The 20,242-nt window shown below is 41.2% G+C and overlaps 1 protein-coding gene across 1 annotated transcript in view; it reads right to left on the reverse strand.

The window, feature by feature from the left end:
- The window catches only part of fstl4 (follistatin-like 4), a gene marked incomplete at its 5' end in the record, with an annotated part of 204,905 nt that overhangs the window by 62,841 nt on the left and 121,822 nt on the right, over positions 1-20,242 (reverse strand). The window contains one exon of the mRNA XM_079214541.1: positions 354-544. Coding sequence (XP_079070667.1) covers positions 354-544 — 191 coding nt within the window. The remainder of the gene's footprint in view (positions 1-353; positions 545-20,242) is intronic.

The following is a 20,242-nucleotide window of genomic DNA, read 5'->3' on the forward strand; positions in this document are numbered from 1 at the left end:
TTTTTCCAACTTTGCCCAGCCCTAATATATATATATATATATATATATATATATATATATATATATATATATATATATATATATATATATATATATTATATATTAACTTCTCTCTCCTAGCAATGATTGTGTTGTTTCCAAAGAGGTGCAGGACTTGGGACAGGACGGGTATGGGTTCACATTTTTGTGGAAAGGATTTCATCAAAACAAATGAATTATTATCTGTGTTTTAGTGGATGCTACACAGGTTCTCTTTATTCTCGCACATCAAAAGATGAAAGTTATAAAAGTTCTTAAGAAAAAAAAGCATGCCACACATGGATGAGACTAGGCCGTCTCAGCTTCACACCCACCTTCTCCAGCTCGTCGGCGACCAGCCGCCCGTCCTCGTCCGCGTCCAGGTATTTGAACATGGTGTCCACCAGCGCCCGCTTCGCCTTCATGTCCCTCTGCTGGCTCCGCTCCCCGGCCTCCAGCGCTTTGGGCTGCATATCCAGCAGCATGCTCTTCAGCCGGTTGTACTCCGACATGGTGCACGCGTTGCCTGTAGGAGCAAAAAGAAACTCGGCTTAACCTCAATTAAACAAGCCAAAGCTTTGGATTGTAGCTGTAAATTGGATTTAATGTGTTTGCACGCAGGGAGGAGAGGAAAAAGAGGGCACGATGGATAAATAATGTGTATTTGTGCATGGTTGTGTGTGTCCTTGAGTGTTTACTCATTTAAAACATTTCAGTTTTTTTGGTTTGCATAATTTGTCTGACAGCTTTTTGGTGCAGGGGGGCCAATTAATTACAAGTAATCCTTGAATCCACATAAAAAACAAGGGTAAACATCCTCATTTAGACCCTCTCAAGCTCCTGTTCCTTTTGCTCTGTGATTAGAGCTCCAACACAACGAGGCATAGCTGCTGATTTTTGATAATTTTTTTGCATGGCTTTCCCTGATGGAGATGTGCAGAGGAATCGAGAGACCAGAAATTAATCATGGACAGCGAGACGCTTTTCCTTTTTTCTTCACACTTGAAATCGATAGTTATGCAAAATACGCCCGTGCCCTGTTGTGAGGGACTTGATGCTAATAGGGAGCAGTGAAGCAGCATTTCCTCTCCATTCCTGTCATGTCCCACTTTTGCTTCAGTATCATCTGATGGCGGCGTGAGAGAGGCTTGCCGAGAAAAGTACGAGGCCCACGTGCAAATCAGAAGCAAAAAAAAAAGAAAGATCTACCATATGAATGAACCATGAGACGAAGTCCCTGCCCGATTGCTGCAGAGCAGGTAGACCTCCCTCTGAGAGTACACGGGAACGAATCTAATGGCCTAATCTCCTCCGACAACGCAAACACCATCAAAGTTGACAAATGCGAAATGAGAGGACGGGATGGACATGAAAGAAAAACTCCTGGAAATTTAGTCCCAGCATCTCAGAGCAGCGGGGGGTGCTGCCAAAGCATGTGTACAGTTAGCAGTCGGCACTGTCAATGCAGCAAAGTGGTTCAACAGCAGAAAGACAATATATTCTGCTGTGGCGCTCTATGGTAACGTGCATATTAAAGATACACATATGTTCATGCTTATGCATATGCATACACAGACACGAATAAACAAAAGGTTTCCTCGTGTGCAAAATGCCTCCACATGGCAATAAAAGCTCAAAAAGGCCTATGAGTCCTCAATAACTTCTCAGACTACATACTCTTCATTCATAAGTGTTTGACCTGATTCAACTCCTCTGGTTGTATACAGAGATGAGCAGTATTTCTATTACTGTTTTTGAAATACGTATATCAAGTACTTTGAGACTCTTTACCTGTGTACAACTCGTTTTAATTCTATATTTTGCTTTAATAGTATACATAGGCAGTGGTGTATAAAGTACCCAAAAGTCGTACTTGAGTCACCTATTAAAATACTACTTGAGTAAAAGTCTTAAAGTATCTGATATTTTCTGTACTTAAGTATGAAAAGTATTTTTCTGATATAAAATGTACTTAAGTATTGAAAGTAAAAGTACAAGTCCATGCTTTTCATAAAAAAGCAAAGGGTCAGAATTTTGAGAATTATGAAGTGTATACTTTTAAGTGCTGTGGCCACCAGGACCAATGACAAGGAGTGTTGTTGGCTATGATCCATCCATATATATTATGTTCAAAATAATATATTGTACCTAAGTATACTCTTGCATCTACTATGAACTTATCATCATAATTCTCCAAAAAGCAATATGACACTATGAAGGAGTTGTAACAGTGTGGTTATAAGTATGCTCATTCCGCCCGGTACCGGGCCGTGGGGCCCTTGATACCGAGCTGCACAGAAAGAATGAATGAAAAATTTAAATTAAATTTAAAAAATCAAAGCCGGAAAGATGTTTTATTGTGAAAAAGGACCGGATACATCGGTCTGTGGTAACCTCAGACGGAACCTAGTGACACATGTCAAGATGTTACGTTACTCTAAAAATGTCGGTGTTCTGGATTAAAACCAAGGCAAAGTATCCTGAGATCGCCAAAAAAGCACGAAAACCTGCTTCCATTTCAACATCCTGTCTTTGTGCAGCGGGTTATAAGTTAAGCAGTAGACTGGACTAAAGGTTTAGTTCGGAGTAGAGTCAGTAGACTGGACATAACAAACACACGTCTGGTGTTGTTGTCTCTCGTCTCCCCGAGGTCGGACTCGGTCCGTGACAATATTGTCTTCACGGAACTGGTCTGTGATGCAATAAAGGTTTGGGAGCGCTGGACTAGAGCAGTGGTTCTCAAATGGGGGTCCGTGTACCCCTGGGGGTACGTGAAGGCACTCCAGGGGGTACGTGAGATTTAAAAAAAATCTATTTAAAATTAGCATCATTCAAAAATCCTTTAAAAATAGTTATTTGACAAAGATTCAATACAACATAAGTGTAAGTTCACAAACTGAATTTTATATTAAGTAGGCTATTTAATTTAATTATCCTAAAAACCCAGAGTCTCCCCCATATCAGGATGGTTTGACCCAACCTGGCACACGCCACCTGTCGTCTATCACTGCCGCCTTAAAACTCAAACAATGAAGTCGTGGTTGAAGCGTAGCAGCAATGCTGCTGAAAACAGGGACAAGTGCCAAAGAAGATTTGTATGTCATTGTTTATGTTGTCATCACCTTCTTCTGTGAAAACGGAATGAGCTGGAAATCCTGCAGCAACATCTGCACGGACGCAGCGGCCTCGATGACGGGCAGCAAGAGAGGATTCGTAGCGCGCATTAAAAAATAAAACCCTGACGTGAAGTGGACTCACTGTGTCATGCACAGGGATCGTGCATGACACAGTGAGCATTGGCGTGCAAGAAAAGAAGCCCTGTGTTACATGACGTTTTGAACGACAGTGTCAAAACAATCAACTTCATAAAGTCAAGACCACGCAATGCAGGCGTGTGTATGTATATATATATATATATATATATATGTGTGTATGTATGTACATACATACATACATACATACATACATACATACATACATACATACATACATATGTGTGTGTGTATGTGTGTATATATATATATATATATATATATATATATATATATATATATATATATATATATATATATATATATATATATATATAGCGAACTGAATGTGGCTCTACGGCAAAAGAGACCAGCATGTTAAACCTGTATGACGAGGTGGGTCAAAGAGACCAGCATGTTAATGACAAGGTGGGTGGCTTCCTAAAGAAGGCAGATCTGTGGAGAAGGTCCTCTGCAGAGGGAGATTTCACCTGCTTTCCTCAGGTGGAGGATTTTCTCTCTAGTGAGGATGTGGACAGAGCTCCAGTCAAGTCGGTCATAGTGGGACATTTGACCAACTTGATTCAAGATTTTCACTCCTACTTTCCTGGCATGGAGGATAAATCTGTACAGCTGGATTGGGTGAGAAACCCATTTCTCTTGTCTGAAGCAAACGGAAGCAAGCTGCCTGTCACTTATCAGGAAAAACTCCTGGAAGTGTCATCTGACCGTGGCCTCCAGATGAAGTTTGCCACATCCACACTCACACAGTTTTGGGTGTGTGTGAAGCAGAAGCACCCTGGCCTGGGACGGAAAGCTTTGGAGCAGCTACTACCCTTTGCCTCCACATGTTTATGTGAGGCCTCCTTCTCTGCATGACTGATCAAAACAAAGCAAAGAAGCAGACTGTGTCTGGAGAAGAGAGAAGAGCTTGATTACAGTAATGGCCTCCCTGCCACCAAGACTGACAAAGATCCTCAGTGAAGCACAAGTTTCTCACTAAAATGTAAACGCAAAAGCATTCAGTTCAATGCCATATTCATTCTTGACAGTTTAATAAATCCAACACTGACGACACAGCGCTGTGTATTACTACTTTTCTTTTTTTACCAAAAATGATTTGCGCTGGTTAGGGGGTACTTGGCTGAAAACATATTTCACAGGGGGTACACCATTGAATAAAGGTTGAGAACCACTGGACTAGAGGATGTAGAGGGAAAATGCAGAATATTGTGATTTAGGGCTGCAACAACGAATCGATAAAATCGATAAAAATCGATTATCAAAAGTGTTGGCAACGAATTTCATTATCGATTCGTTGTGTACAGCGCGATTATTACGGCAGTCACAAAGTCGCGGAGAAAAAAAAAAGAGCGGAGCAGAGCAACTGGCCGCCAGCGTGTCTGAGATTGGAGTGAGAGACTGAGAAACGCTGAGGTTGTGATCTTAGCAAAAATAGAACATCTTGGATGTGACGTGTCGAGTCTTGGCTAATCAGCGTTAAGATGTCTACAGCGGCTTCATATCCCTCAAACTTGTTTTTAATGGAAGCTAGTCAGCTTGCTATCACGTTAGCTAACGTGTTTGGGTTGTGTATTGTCGTTAAAGTTACTTTATGTTCCGTTACAGTTCAGTCTTGCTTGTAGAAAACCGTAACGTGGTGAAACATGCCGTAACCCCCCGGTCTGGTTCAGTTCACGCTGTCACTCGTTAACGTTAAATCGGCTCACTGGCGGATCTGGCTGCAGGTTGTTTTTTTACTCAAAGTAGACTGAATCAAATCACGTAGTTGGGCTTAGCCAACAACGTCATTTTGTGGTCGTAAGAGGCCCAGAATGAAATAGTTTAAGGAAGAGGACTCTATATGTAGCACAGCTTGATGCAGAGCTGAGATGTGGAGCTGGGCCTGAAGGTTGAGGTCCAAACGGACGTGAAAGGAGCAGTGCAGCTTCCCACTGTCCCAGTGTTTCATACATATTGATAAAGCAGGGCATGCTAAAGCAGCCTCTGCTCCAAGGAGATCAATTACAGTAAAAAAAAAAGAAAAAGGACTCACATTTGGCAGATGTAAAGCATACATGTGTATGTTTTTAGTGTTAGTCCATTTTAATTTTTTAATTAACAGCTCAGGGATGTTCAAGGAGCAACCTGTTTGTGCTTTCTGAACATGTTTTGCACTGTCACTTCTGTTTTTGAATAAAGGGTTGGAAATTAATGTTTTTTTGCTTTTTTATCCGATTCATCGATTAATCGGAAAAATAATCAACCGATTAATCGATTATTAAAATAATCGTTAGTTGCAGCCCTATTGTGATTCGCAAAACCTGCTTGGTGGAGTCTGTGTTCCACCACAGTCTCGGATGTTTTTTTTTTTTCTAAAGAGATATTTGATTTTGTAGCGAGTAATGAAGGTTTCAGGGGAAATGTAACGGAGTAAAAGTACCAGTTTTCTTTGCAAAATGTAGTGAAGTAAAAGTAAAAGTAAACAGAAATATAAATAGTAAAGTAGAGTACAGATATCCAAAAAAACTACTTAAGTACAGGAGCGAAGTATTTCTACTTACTATACTCCACTGTACATAGGCCTAATGTGTGATGCTTTTCATATGTGATGAATGTTTTCTTGTTGATACAAAGCCAAAGTTTATGGGCTCCGCTGAAGCCCCTGCCATTTTTCTCAAATTCCGAATGGTTTCGCATACCCATACTAAATACAGAATATATCCTCAACCACAAGGGCTATTTGAATAATTTCAAAAGGTATAATATACAGAAGACACTTGTGAGACTAGTTAAGAGGTTCATATAGCAGTATATGCATTACTGGATTACTAGTTTATGATAGAACACAGGAAAAATGAAACGTGCACATTTCGTGTACCGGAGGTTTAGGTCTCTGAAAGTGAAAATGACACCCAACCCCCAACTGCCCCCCGGGCGCCCCACAGGGCAGCCCACTGCCCCTTAACCAAGGATGGGTCAAATGCAGAGAAGAATTTTCTCAATATTTCCGGACTTCCCTCCTATCTGTGGCATTCATTGGTTACTACCAAATACATAGATCTGGTTTACAAATATACAGTTTTATTTTTTAATAAAGGCTAAATGAGATACGTCACTCTGACAGGTGTAAATTATTTATTTTTTGGAGACTATTTTGAGCAGCGAATAAATACTTATTTTCTGCCCTAGTTTATAATTTTTTGTTGTTGTCAAAAAGACAATTTCAAGGCCATTGGAACAACAATTCTTCGGCCGTCCCTCCGTTGATGAATTGCCTACCGGAGGGCGTGACGGTATTTATGTAATTATGAGACTGGAGCATCTTTAGTTGAGGTTAGCAGGGCCTCTAATTTGTAGTGCTCAGACCTAGACATCAAGTACATCTATCAAAGTGTTTGGAGTGTTTTGCTCGGGGTCTGAGGTCAACGCAGGAAACGGCGAGTAATGAGAGGAAGTCATCAATTCCATAAATCTCAGTTGTCTGGGACTTTAATGTCACACATGAATACACATGCAAAGACAAAAAACAAAAGAAACACACGGGTCTCAACAGCGGCTACTTGTTACAACACAAAGGCTTCCTCCCACGCGCCTGAGACAATGTGCACTCGTCTCTACGAGCAGCCGGCTGTCGAGTCAAGGTCTCGGCTAAATCCCTGTTCAATGTTATTCCTGCGGGGGGAATGAGGCGTGAGATGGATCAGACATGAGGGATCATCACCTCGCTGTCATCCCTGTCCCAGCTCAGAAGGACAGAAACAAATGAACGCCCTCGGGCTGATTTACATCTCGTCATATATATATATATATATATATATATATATATATATATATATATATATATATATATATATATATATATATATATATAGGGAACAATCCTCTGCTCAGCCCCCACAAGCATCTCTCTGCATAGGGTAAAATATCATGACAATATTTAACGGTAAACTCTACTTTGTGTAGGAGGAGACATATTCCGCCAATGTTGCTGCACTGACACAAGCAAGCCAGGATTTTAGTATCAAAATAATGTTCCTGTTGAATGTCTGTTTCAAACATAATATATGTATTGTGTTGCAGAGATATCTACTTAAATAAACATGCTAACCACCTGTCTTGTAATCCCAGAAGGTATTTAGTGGATTAAAAGGGCCATAGATTTTTTTTTAAATTTTGTATATATTCTTTCATATTTTTTACAATCCGTCTCCAAGACCTCCGCTCCACCGTGGCAGGTGGATTACTGAGTGTATGACTTTGGATCTCGGGGTCATGCTTGGACCAATTTTATTCACCTTATATTTGCTTCCTTTAGGCAATATTATCAGAAAGCACTCCATAAACTTTCATTGCTATGCCGATGATACTCAACTATATCTGTCGATCAAGTCAGATGAAATCCACCAGGTCGCTAAACTTCAAGCGTGTCTTAAAGACATCAAAACCTGGATGACCTGCAACTTCCTGCTGCTGAACTCGGACAAGACTGAAGTTATTTTACTCGGCCCAGAACACCTCAGAAATCAATTAACTGATGATATGGTTTCTCTGGATGGCATCGCTCTGACATCCACCACCACCGTAAGGAATCTCTGAGTTATTTTTGACCAGGACCTGTCCTTTGGCTCCCACGTGAAACAAATCTCAAGGACCGCTTTTTTTCACCTAAGGAACATTTAAAAAATCTGGCACATCCTGTCTCAACGCGATGCAGAAACGTTGATCAATGCATTTGTAAGTTCCAGACTGGATTACTGTAACTCCGTATTATCAGGCTGCTCCGGTAAGTCCCTTGGGTCTCTCCAGTTGATCCAGACTGCTGCAGCTCGTGTACTAACGACGACGCGGAAGAGAGATCACATTACTCCTGTACTAGCTGCTCTCCACTGGGTTCCTGTAAGATCGAGAATCATATTTAAAATCCTTCTCCTTACCTACAAAGCCTTAACTGGTGATGCACCATCATATCTTAAGGACCTTATAGTGCCATATTACCCCACTAGAGCGTTGTGATCACTGAATGCGGGGTTACTTGTGGTTCCCAGAGTCTTAAAAAGTAGGTTGGGGACTAGAGCTTTCAGTTATCGGGCTCCTCTTCTGTGGAATCAGCTTCCACTTTCAGTCCAAAGGGCAGGCACGGTCACCTCATTTAAGAGTAGACTTTGAAAGTGCTTATAGTTAGGGCTGACTCAGGTTTGCCCTGGTCCAGCCCCTAGACATGCTGCTATAGACCTAGACTGCTGGGGGACATCTTAGAATACACTAAGCTCCTCTTCTCCTCTTCTCTACTTCTTTCGCTCCTCTTCTCCTCTTCTTTCTCTCCTTCCGGATAGATTATTGTCTCTTCAATGCACATTACTAACTCTACTTTTTTTTCTGGGAGGTTCTGTGCTTCCTCGCCTCAATTTTTCATTCCTCAGTTTCCATGGATCGTGGCTGTCTGGAACCGGTCCTGCCTGCTGCCATGGCCCTGCTGATGCCCCCCTCTTTACCTCCTTCTGCTTCATGGATCGTGGTTATCTGGATCATGGACCATGCCTACCACTCATTATATGATGAATGTCTGTCATATTCATTGAATATGCTGTAACTCCGTTACGTTATTCATTCTGGTCAGATGACATCTATTGCTTCTGTCCATCCGGGGAGAGGGATCCTCCTCTGTTGCTCTCCCTCAGGTTTCTTCCCTTTTTTCCCTGTGAAAGGGTTTTTACTATCTTCATTTGGGGGAGTTTTTCCTGATCCGATGTAAGGTCCCGGGACAGGGATGTTATGTATAAAGATTGTAAAGCTCTCCGAGGCAAATTTGTATTTGTGATGTTGGGCTATATACAATAAACTGAATTGAATTGAATTGAATAGTGGAGGTCAATGTGAGAGTGTGGAGGTGGAGGGGGGAAAAAGAGGTAGAGAGAAGATGGATGAAGGAATAAATAAAAGAGGAGAGGTAGAGAGAAGCACTAATAATGTATTTATGGACTAAAGGTGTATCACTGTGGTGCCTCACTGAAAACTACTTGTGTTATTGTTTTTGTCCTGGAAGACGCCAGGAGATGACTTTACGGCTCCGTGAGCCGGGCCTTTGGCGCGAAGCTGTGGCACGAACACTAGCACCACAACAGCTTGTGTGGGCCCAGTGGGGGAAACACTGCCTTATTTAACTCTTAATGAGAGTGTGTCTCCATCTTACTCACTGCACTCGTAATGCCGTTTCTATTCTGTGGCCGTGGTGAGAAAGTAAATGTTCCACCTGGATGTTCCAGTGAATCTGTCTTTGATTCGGTCTCTGTTAGTTCTGCTGAGCGCAGCGGTGGCAGAGACGTATGAGTCTGCATCACAGTGCATCCAGCCCTGACTCTAACGCTGCTTTATTGTCCTGCAGGGAAGCCGACTCTCTTTATTGCCCGTTTGAAATGTTAGCTGCTTAAGTGAGTGATCCGTAAGCTGCTCGCACCGCGGACGCCCAATGTGCCGGAGACGGAGCTCCTCTTCCGCCGCTTGGAGAGCATCCTCCTCCTCCGAGCTCTCGCTTTATAAATGTCAACCGGGGGAAACAAACAGCAGAGAAGAAAGTCCCCAGAACGCTAAAAGGATGATGGGTTGTGTGAGAGGACGAAAAGGCACGGACATTTAAAGGGTAAAATCTCACAGGGTAAAAAAAAAAAAGTGCATATATAAATATATACTGAAAAAAACAAAAGAATGTACTATAGAATATACTCGACTTTACTTTGGAGTAACGCGTGTACATTTCCTTCATATTTTCGTCATCTCCTGTGGTCATTTGCACCAAAACACACAATTTAAATGATAAAAAATAGTTTTTTATGTTTGAATAACTGCTTCAGTTGTAATGACATATCATAAGATGCTCCGAGCTCGTGTTGGGAAGATAAACAAGTCATAATTCCCACACTATTTAATTTTAGCTGTGAAAACATGTCTTTCAAACAACTGGATTTATTTAAGCTTCTAGCCAAGGACTGTATTTTAACCATAACTTTGGGCAGCGTGCGTGGAGTTAATTATAATACAAGTGTCTGATTAAGCTTGTTTTATCAATGGTTTATTACCGTTTATCTTTGGGGCTTGGAGTTGAGGAAATATTCTTCACTCTTCATTCTTCACTCACTTACAAACTTTCCACATCGGCGACATTTTATCTGTGTGTGTCAGGGGTGGAGGTGGGGGGCGAAGACAAGCAAGTTGTGATTGCCCCTTAATTTCATCGCTGTGTTATTAATTTCATTCTTCAGATCTTGTTAGTAAAATGTTTCTATCTTTATGTTGTTACGCATGTTATCTGTAAAGAAATTTAAATGATGAGCCTTTAAAACAAGAGTCATGTCAAGAAAGTGTATGTTGTTTATCTCAATGCATAAATATTTAAAGTGACATTTCTTATTAGCAGAACACAACCGGTCAGGCTGGAAACTGTTGATCGCCAGAACAATGCCTGCGGAGATCCATCAAATTCAATGCGAAAACGACGTCTACTGACGGAAAATTGGCAACAATTGCGATGATCAATTAACTGCTTTATGAAGCAGAGATGGCAAATCGCTTCAAGCTTCTCAAGTGTGAAGATTGTCTGCTTTAATTCATTTTTTAAATCACTGTTAAATTAATATCTTATTTGATTTATTTGTATTTATTGTATTTGTTTATTTTGCACACCAATCAACCGTAAAACCTGTAAAAAAGCCGGAAAGGCTAATTTACATCTGCTGTCCACGGCCAGATTTTTGAAGGCAGCCTAAAATTACAAATAAACAATCTAAGAATACATTTTGACTTCCTGGGAACTTCCTGAGAACTCAATACTTAAGTTAATTCTGAGCTGCATCCCCGAGTTGAGGTAAAGAAACATGTGGCAGCATTTATTAGAGCAAATGAAGGTAGCATCTGACAGAACGTCCCCTCCGGTATCCACGTAGCGTGTAAGATATGATATGATATGAACTTTATTCGTCAGCTGGTGCTGAAATTTGTCTTGCGACCCAGCAGCCGTTGCATGTTTAAACAGAAAACATGAATTACACACATTGACATGACACATTGAAACACAACAAATTTACATACATGGGTACAGATAGTCGAGAGCACATTGTCCACCACTCCGCCTATCTCCGGTTTAGCATCAAAGTCGATTGATGGACAAAGGACTTTTTTAGTCTAACCTTCTTGAAAAGTGGTACCTCGTATCTCCTTCCTGAGGGCAATAACCTGTATTCACTATACAAAACATGATTAGTGTTTGAGGTGATGTTTTTTGCCAACCTCAGCATGCTGTTGTCATACGTGGAAGCATACAGCTCCTGAAGTGGTTGTCCAACAATCTTTGAACAAATGTTTAGTTGTTGTAACATTTGTGACTTTAGGGCTACAGACAGACATCCATACCAGGTGGTACTGCAGTACTGAAGAACACTCATAATGACAGAAGTGAAAAACAAAAGAAGAATCCTTCTACTGGCACCAAAAGATCTTAAACGGCGAAGGAAATAGATTCTTTGCTTTGTTTTCTTACACACTGATTCGATCTGATCTTTCCATGAAAGAAGATGGTCTATTCTTTATAATAATCCTTGGGGAAATGTAATAAAAAAAAATGTAAAAAATTTAACAAAAAAAAACCCATAGACATTTTTTGGTTACTTATTAGTACCGGTAGGTAAACTTTTGCAGTAGAAAACAGTAGAAAACGAGGCATCCGTCTCGACATACATTACAACAAGCTACAGATCAGTGCTGTTATAATTATAATGTGTTCACCTGAGTGATGGCTGCTGGAACAAAGCTGTTTTATAACGCTTTGTTCTGCACCGTGGTACTAAATACCTCTTTCTAGAGGAGAGATGCTGTTGTAATATTCTGGTGTACAGGGTCTCTGGGCTAAGTTGTGACTCACCAATCAGCCTGCTAGACCATTTCACAATCTGATGCAGAGTTTCTGTCCTTTAAAGGCAGGTTTCCAAACCATCACACCAAAGAAAAAGATACAATTGATTGAATAAAAGCACGATAAAATAAGGTCATCTTGGTTTTGTTGATGTGGAAATAGGACAGTTTCCTTACACAAAACAAATGCTGGTGACCCTTTTTGCACACGGCTTCACAGTTTGCTTCGAAGTTCAGTTTTGAGTCGATAATTATCCCGAGATATTTGTAAGAGTCTGACCCTTAATGATATGACTTCATGTGTGTGGGCATGTCTTCTAAAATCAATGATCATGTCTTTGGTTTTTGATATGTTTAATTGAAGATATGACTCCTCACACCACTTCACAAAGTCATGGATGACCGGACCGTGTCTGGTCTCATTATCCTGGAGCTGACTAACAATAACACAATCATCTGCATACTTTAAAATGGTCCTATTATCATACCTACTCTGACACATATTTGTGTAGAGGATGAATAAAAGGAGCGAAAGCACACATCCTTGCGGGGAGCCAGAGGAGGAGCACACTTGGTCCGACAGAATTCCATTTACCCTCACTCTTTGTGTCTGATAAGTTAAAAAGTAAAGAATCCAACCCACAAGATTGTGACTTAACTCAAATTGTTCTAAAAGCCTACTGGTTAAAATATGGGGTTGAATTGTGTTACAAGCAGAGGAGGAATCAACAAATAAAAGTCTAAAATGAGATTCATTTCCCTCCAGATGTTTAAAAATGAAATTAAACAAAGTGACTGCGGCATCTTCTACTCCTCTGTGTGGCCTATAAGCAAACTGCAGCGGATCAAGCTCTTGCTCAGTTTTTCTTCAAATTTCTGACTTTACCAGTTTTTCAAAGGTTTTCATTCAAATTGATTTAAGAGCAACCGGTCTAAAATCATTTAGGCTTCAGGGGCAACTGGATTTGGGAACAGGGACTACCACAGCATCCTTCCAGACCTTGGATACATGCTCTGCCTGTAAGGATTTATTAAAAATATTGTGGAATACAGGAATCAGTTCTTTTGCACACGTTTTAAGTAAACATATATTTCCATATATATGAAAACATGGCACGAAAACCAACCAGCCATTATTCTGAAACAGCTTGCACAGCATCCCTTCTACAAAGAACAGCAGCAGCTGGAGGTGGAGGGAGTGTGCAGCTACATGGGTCAACAGTAGCGGCAGGAATGTTGAGTTACTAGGACCCCTTTGATCGTTTGGAGATTGGAGGAGCTGACTGATGCCATCAGCTGTGAGCCGACAAAAGTCGGCTAAACGATGAATATCCCACACGGGACTGTTCTTGGGATCTAGAATGTGAACAATAATCCCGCATCAAAAGCAGTAAGAAAAAAAAAGTGATGAGTCCCGGTTTTAAAAGTGACTCCCATGCCTCCACGCAAATGCATAATGATGTATTATTCAAAATGACGTCTCTACATTTCCTCACCACATACATTGAGCGGAGTGGATCAGCGTGAGCTTGGGAACCTTATCAGTCTGCGCAGCTTGGAGCCGACTGAATGAGAAACGTGTTGCAACAGGAGGAGGCTGCTGAAGGAGAGAGGGAGAGGACAGTGTGAGTGAGCATCCCTCCCCGGCTCACCCGTCTATCTGCAAGCTCATTGCCTCGAAGACGCCTTCTCAAAGTGCACATCAGCACTCTACACATCAGCACTGTATCTCGTCCTCCCTCCCTCTCTCTCTTTGGAGCCAACTCTCTTTCACTCTCTCACTCTGTCAGTCAGAGGAGGAGTGTGACTTACAGAGCGGAGCAGCAACTCTGGGCTCCACGACTGCACTTTGGATGAAGTTCTCCTTTGAACCAAGAATATACTCAGTATTATAATACATTTTGCTGACACTTGTGTTACAATATTGTTTGGTGTCGATGCATTTCACACTTTTCTTTTTTCCCCCCTTTGAGTGTTAATGATTATAATATTAAGCAGGTACAGGTCTTTTTAAGCTTGAACGCTTGTTCCTCATCAACATGTAATTACTCACTTAATTAGTATAAAGTGCTGCATGGAGGCAGTTTTGGTTCTGTGGTCGAGGTAGTTATAACACACAAATTTCACAAAATGAAAGTAATTCAATTAATTATCAGTTGTTCTACCTGCATGAGGTTTTGGCAGCAACAGCAACAGAGCTCTGCCTAATGGAGACTCAAGTGGCCCTCATGAGTCTTGGACTGTAACAACCTGTAGGACCCATAAAGCAAATCATAACAGACTCTGTTTGGGGCCGGGTCAACAACAATAACAGAAAGAATAATCAGACCCAGAATATAAATACAGATGCACTGGCCCAGGGTGAAGCGGATTTAGAGAAAATAAAATAATCACCCAGCCTGCTAATAGACATTTGTCCTTCTCTCCCTTCCACACCTGCAGTGTAAATTACAGTAATCTGGAGGGCTTCCACAGCCCTCGCTGAGGCCTGATGATGAGGATCCCCGGAGAATACGGCTTTTAAATTGCTTGGGTGGGGAGACCGGAGGAGACGGTGCCGCCTCAGGCCACATGTGGCCCGACTGAACCCCACCGCCGACAGAATCACCAGGACGAACATCCTCCATCACGCTGCCCGGATACAGAGCTGACCTTGCTGGGAAAGTTTTGGGAGGCACAGAAAGAATGGCCGATTTTGAGTAACTCAAAGTGGAAGGAGACTGAAACGCTGAACTCTTTCTGTACGTCTCCACAGGGAGGACGTCTTTTTGACCTTTTATGATGAAACTAGCATTCCACTGGTTCCCTCGACAAAAAGCCAAACGGGGGTTTCTGCAAACAGAAGTTTATGATATTTATGATAATTTTGTTAAACACGGTCATCTTCACACGTGAACACAGATGTTAGATTTTTTTGAGAACATTAGGCTATAAACACAGTAAACCCGGAAGGAGCGTGAGTATACACAAGGCTGAACATAATAAAAGTAAACATTCTCATGGGCTGAGGCACATAACTTCATTGGTAAATGTTGGGGAAAGGCCGCAATCACAACTCTGACTGTCGGTAGGAAACAGGAAACAACCACGTTCTCCTGCGTCCAAGTCACATGCTTATTATTAAAGGGCGAGGAAAATATATGGGTACTCATAACATTGCAATACATCGTCCTCTGTTCCTGACAGAAAGGAGACATACGTCATGAAGCATCTGAAAAGTGCTGCATGTTACTGGAGAGGACAGTGTGTGAATTTGACAGACTGTTCGCCCACCGTCTACGCCCTGGTGGTTGATTTCAGTAACACGGTTTACAGAGTTGAGCCGTAACATTGAATACACTTGTTATTATTGTATATTGCATGGTGCATGTTTTCTCTTTTTACATGGGTGTTATGTAGTTCAATGCATGGCTGGATTAACCTGTGCAAGCCACGGCAAATTTGCAATTAATCAAATTACCAAAACCAATTGACATGCAGAGAACTTTTGGGGGAGTTATCCGCTTCATTTGGGTCACATGCTAATCAACCAGGATGGATGCTAAGGATTCTGGGTTATGGATGTTTTTCTTCATCTCATCCTCACTATCCTTTCATCAAGTAATTGCAAAATGAGACCAAATTTAACCCCCTGAGGCCTGAGGTCATTTTCTCAATTTTACATAATGTCACCTTTTTTTAAAGGCACTTTGCATATGAGATACATACCCATGTGTTATTTCAACATTTCTCTATAGAGATAATGTTGTGTCTCGGTCACAAGCTGAGGATCCAGCAAGCACTGGACACTGACATCACTCGGCCTCCGTACAAAATATTGTCACCAACATTTCAGAGACGATTCCTTCGATGACAGAGTCCACAGATAATTTCTATCTCTTCTGAAACAAAAGGAGCATCTCCATAGAAATCTAAGGAGGACGGAGGACCAAGAAGGTGCAGCGAGTGAAAACTTACCCCGCAGTTCCACTGAGTGTTGGCAGGTGTGAGTAATGTTTTCTTCCCCTCATGTGTGTGCAGATCAGTGGCACAGAGCTCTGACACGTGGAAAACAAAAAAAAAGAACAAGAGGAAGCCGATGTACGCCGAGAACACATTATTATTTCTTCTCAGTCAAAGAGAAAAAAAAGCTTCATCCCTTTTATCTGAGAATTTTATCTTTCATCTAAATTCTGTCTATGCGTGTACTTCATCTTTTTCTTTCTCTACAGGTCACAACTTTGCTTCAGTGGCAAAGGATGAAGTATTTTGCGTGGGAGTCTGACAGGAAACTCTTCTTTTCTTCTTCCTCCGCCTGAATGTTGCAGCTTCAACTGACGTGTGACATAATTCATTCGTCTAGTTTACCAGTTTGTACCATCGCTGTCAAAGGGTGGAAAGCTGTGGATGGACCGGGGGGGATGATGGGAGATCTGGATCTTGATGTTCCTCTGGTCACGGTCATGATGTTTCCTTCATTCATCCTTTAAATTAGGATGCCCAATATATTTTCTAAAAAAAAGGTACTGTAGTTGAGTAATTCTATCACTTAAAGCAGAAAAATATTTGCAAACAGGAAGTGTGTGATGTATCTCTAATATTAACCTAATTTAATTGTATCAATTCATACAAATTAAATGAAGTAAGTTTCTTGGTCGTTTGTTATTTGATTCTCTACGATCGTGCAACAGCGATGGTGCGTTCATGACCATTAGAGGAAGCAAACATAGGGAGCTAATTTCAACTTTGATGGCGCCGTTCAATTACAGTGAGTGCGTCCCCCAGAGCTAACGAGAAACAACGCAATCAGCTGATAATGTGCTTGTTTATTTCCCCTCCCAATATTTACAGTACAGTCATTTACTTGTTGTCACATAAAGGTTAAGATATTTTGTCCCCTCTTTCCCTTCTTTAAATTCATTACCGTGGTCCTCGTGGGGGTGGCGGGCAGTTGATGGCTTCACATTGTTCAGGTTTTCTCCATCACTGCCGCTGAGGTTGATGAGCTGTAATGTTCTACTTTGTCAAATGTTACTCACTTAAATACAATCCTCTCTTTGGCGCCATCTTAACCATGAGCATTATTTTTGCCTCTGAAGCAGTTCTGCTAACAACCGTGTGTCCTAAACTTCCCTTTAACTTCCTCTATCATGCTCTCTGGAATGTAACAAATGTTGGCAGTGAATTTAATTCAAGTCGGCTATACATTCTGTATTTGATTAAGTACATTAAAACATATTTTAGACACCTGGGGAAAAAAGAATGGAAAGCAAAATATTTGCAATATTGCAACCTTGAAGATGTTATAACTTTTAAAACGTCCTTTGCTATATGATTGGAAGTAAAATTGTATTGCTTTGTTTATAAAGTGAGGAATCAATGGTAAATGGTTGTCCGGCAGCAAAACATAAATTTGTTTCATATAAAGAGGCAGTATTTTATTTTAATAGCCAATGGAATATTAATAAAACATTTCTGGATTGTAAAACTCCAAACAAATGCACCGCAAGAACAGAACTAATGGAGGAGGAAATTACGCACACAAATAACACGTGTTGTGTCCTCGCCTCGCCTCATGTTGGCTTTCCTGTTTCCTGCACGTAGCCTTCTCAGCTCATTTTGGGAAGCAATCTGGGACACACACACACACACACACACACACACACACACACACACACACACACACACACACACACACACGTCTGTAATGCCGGGTCAGTATTAGTTTGTATTTTGTTTCTTACTGTTATGTCATCTCTCTTGATTATATTGTTGTAGCTTCTATTGTTTATATATATATATATATATATATATATATATATATATGAATATATATTCATATATATATATAAAATTAACAAATTCAAATTATATATATAACAACCAAAAAAAAATATATATAGAAGCTACAACAATAAAACATGTACTACGTTTTAACTGTGTCCCTTCAGAGAATTGCTACTTAAAAAAGAATAAGTGACTTTTAATCTGGTCGGTACTTTCTTTCAACCCTTTCCTAAATGTACTCTTTATGAATTCATACAGGATCTCTATCGAGGATGAAAGGCTTTGCGACATAACCATTTAATAATGGTGGGAGTCGGTCCTCCAGTCAGCAGCTTGTCAACTAGAATGACATGTTTCAGAGCCTCGGATCCTGAGCTTTTTAAATAGATTGGCTTTCTGCAACAGACATGCAAAAGCCCACAGTTGGAAGTTGCAGTTTTTGAGTGAGCGGCACACTCTTAGAACCCATGCTTCCTGTATGAAATTAAACAATAAATGGGGTATTAAAATGAAAACATGGGGAAGCAGTGGAGCAGCACGGTGCAACACGATGTAACACGGTGCCTCCTGGAGGACGACTGCTGGTAGCAGTGACACATTTGAGAGCTTTGGGGAAACACGGTTCCGCACAGTGTACTTTATGTAAGCACCAAAGCCCCAGTGCATGATGGGAGGTATGAGCGCAATTTCTCCAGAACAACGTGAGAGCTGCAATGCTAACGAGACACAAAACCAGCAATGTGGACTTATCAACTAAACGTTTGATAACTTTAATTAATTTGTGGATAGATTCATTTACAGTCAAAATAATAATTAGTTGCAGCATTGTGTTTCATTCTTCCTGCATTGCATTTCCTTCTGTCCTTCCCTCCCTTCCTACGTCCTTCCTGTATCACTTATTTTCTCTTCCATTCATCCATTCATTCTGTTGTGCCGTCCTTATCTCTCGATCAGCCGGATTTCTTTCCCTCTTTTCTTTCCCTCTCTCATCATTTCCTCCTTCCAAATGATCTGAAAGCGCTACAACGAGTACTTTAACTTTGATAGCTAAGTGTTCAATTAAGTACATTTTCTACTTTGACATTTACTTCTGCTGAATCAAAACTTTGAATAGAGGGACCTTTTTTACATCATGATGTTCATCCTTGAAGTTGCCCCCTGTGGATTAAAGCAAGCACCAGGGTCCCTTTAGAAAACTACTAATTGTACTGCAGCAGGGTCTGACAGTCTGCCCCCCTCAGTCCTGGTTCTGGTTCTCCTGGAACCCCTTCCCTTCGGGTCCAGCTATACGGCCTGGGTCTCCAGCAGCGTGGTGTTGGTGGACCCTTACAGGCCTACAGGGACCAGGAGGAGCAGCAAGGAGATGTTGCTGCTCCGGGAAGGAGTAGCTTCCAACTGCACGTTGAAGGCTGCAGAGAAGCCGGATCTGTGTCAGAGGACGCTGCTGGAGGACCAGCTGGAAAAGTTTCCAGTGAACCGACCCGGTGACGAGCATTACGATTAAGTATATATAACTAAAAACAATCTGGTCTTGTTTACTTATGAAGGTCATAAAGAGGCATTAGTATAAAGAAATGAGACTTCAAGTACAGAATCTGAGCGCTCCCTCTCCTGCCGTGTGCCGTATTTCAGAGATACAGTAATTCCAGTGTTTTAATTTGTGGTTTCTACCACCAGACACACTACGAGTAATCACACCACCAATTCAACTCTCTCTGAACCTACAGCATGACTATAGGCGGAGAGACACTATGAGAAGAGGTCTCATTAAAAATGGTTAGTAGCGGCCCGGCTCTCCCAGTAAGTCCCACCACAGCAGGGAGCCGTCTCTCGTGTCTGCACACGGGGAGGCATGATCTGCGTTTACTGCAAACTCTCGTGTCTCTGCAGCTTATTCATCATCTGGAAATAATTAATCGACAGGGAGCAATTAATGAATAATGAAAGAGGAAAATCTGAGCAATTACTAACCCAAACAGTGGATCAACGGCCACCGTCTCCAGGGATTGGAAGAAAGAAGTACACATACCAATAATTGTGCTTGATTATACGAGTATTATCCTCAAAATTGAGGCTCAGCACTTTTAGAAAGTAATGTTGTGAAATCCTGAGTTAATTATATTAGCTCATTGAATCATCCGCTCCATCGTGCATCATTTCTTCACAAGCAACCTTCACGGTAACATGAAAAATGGGACTTTCTATTATTTCAAATGAAAATAGGACATGTAAATGTTGCCACATGTGGTTCCTCTAATAAATACAATTCACGGTCTGTGTCGGCGTCGCTTTCCCAGCAGCAT

This window comes from Taurulus bubalis, assembly GCF_910589615.1.
Source record: "Taurulus bubalis genome assembly, chromosome: 2".
NCBI lineage: Eukaryota > Metazoa > Chordata > Actinopteri > Perciformes > Cottidae > Taurulus > Taurulus bubalis.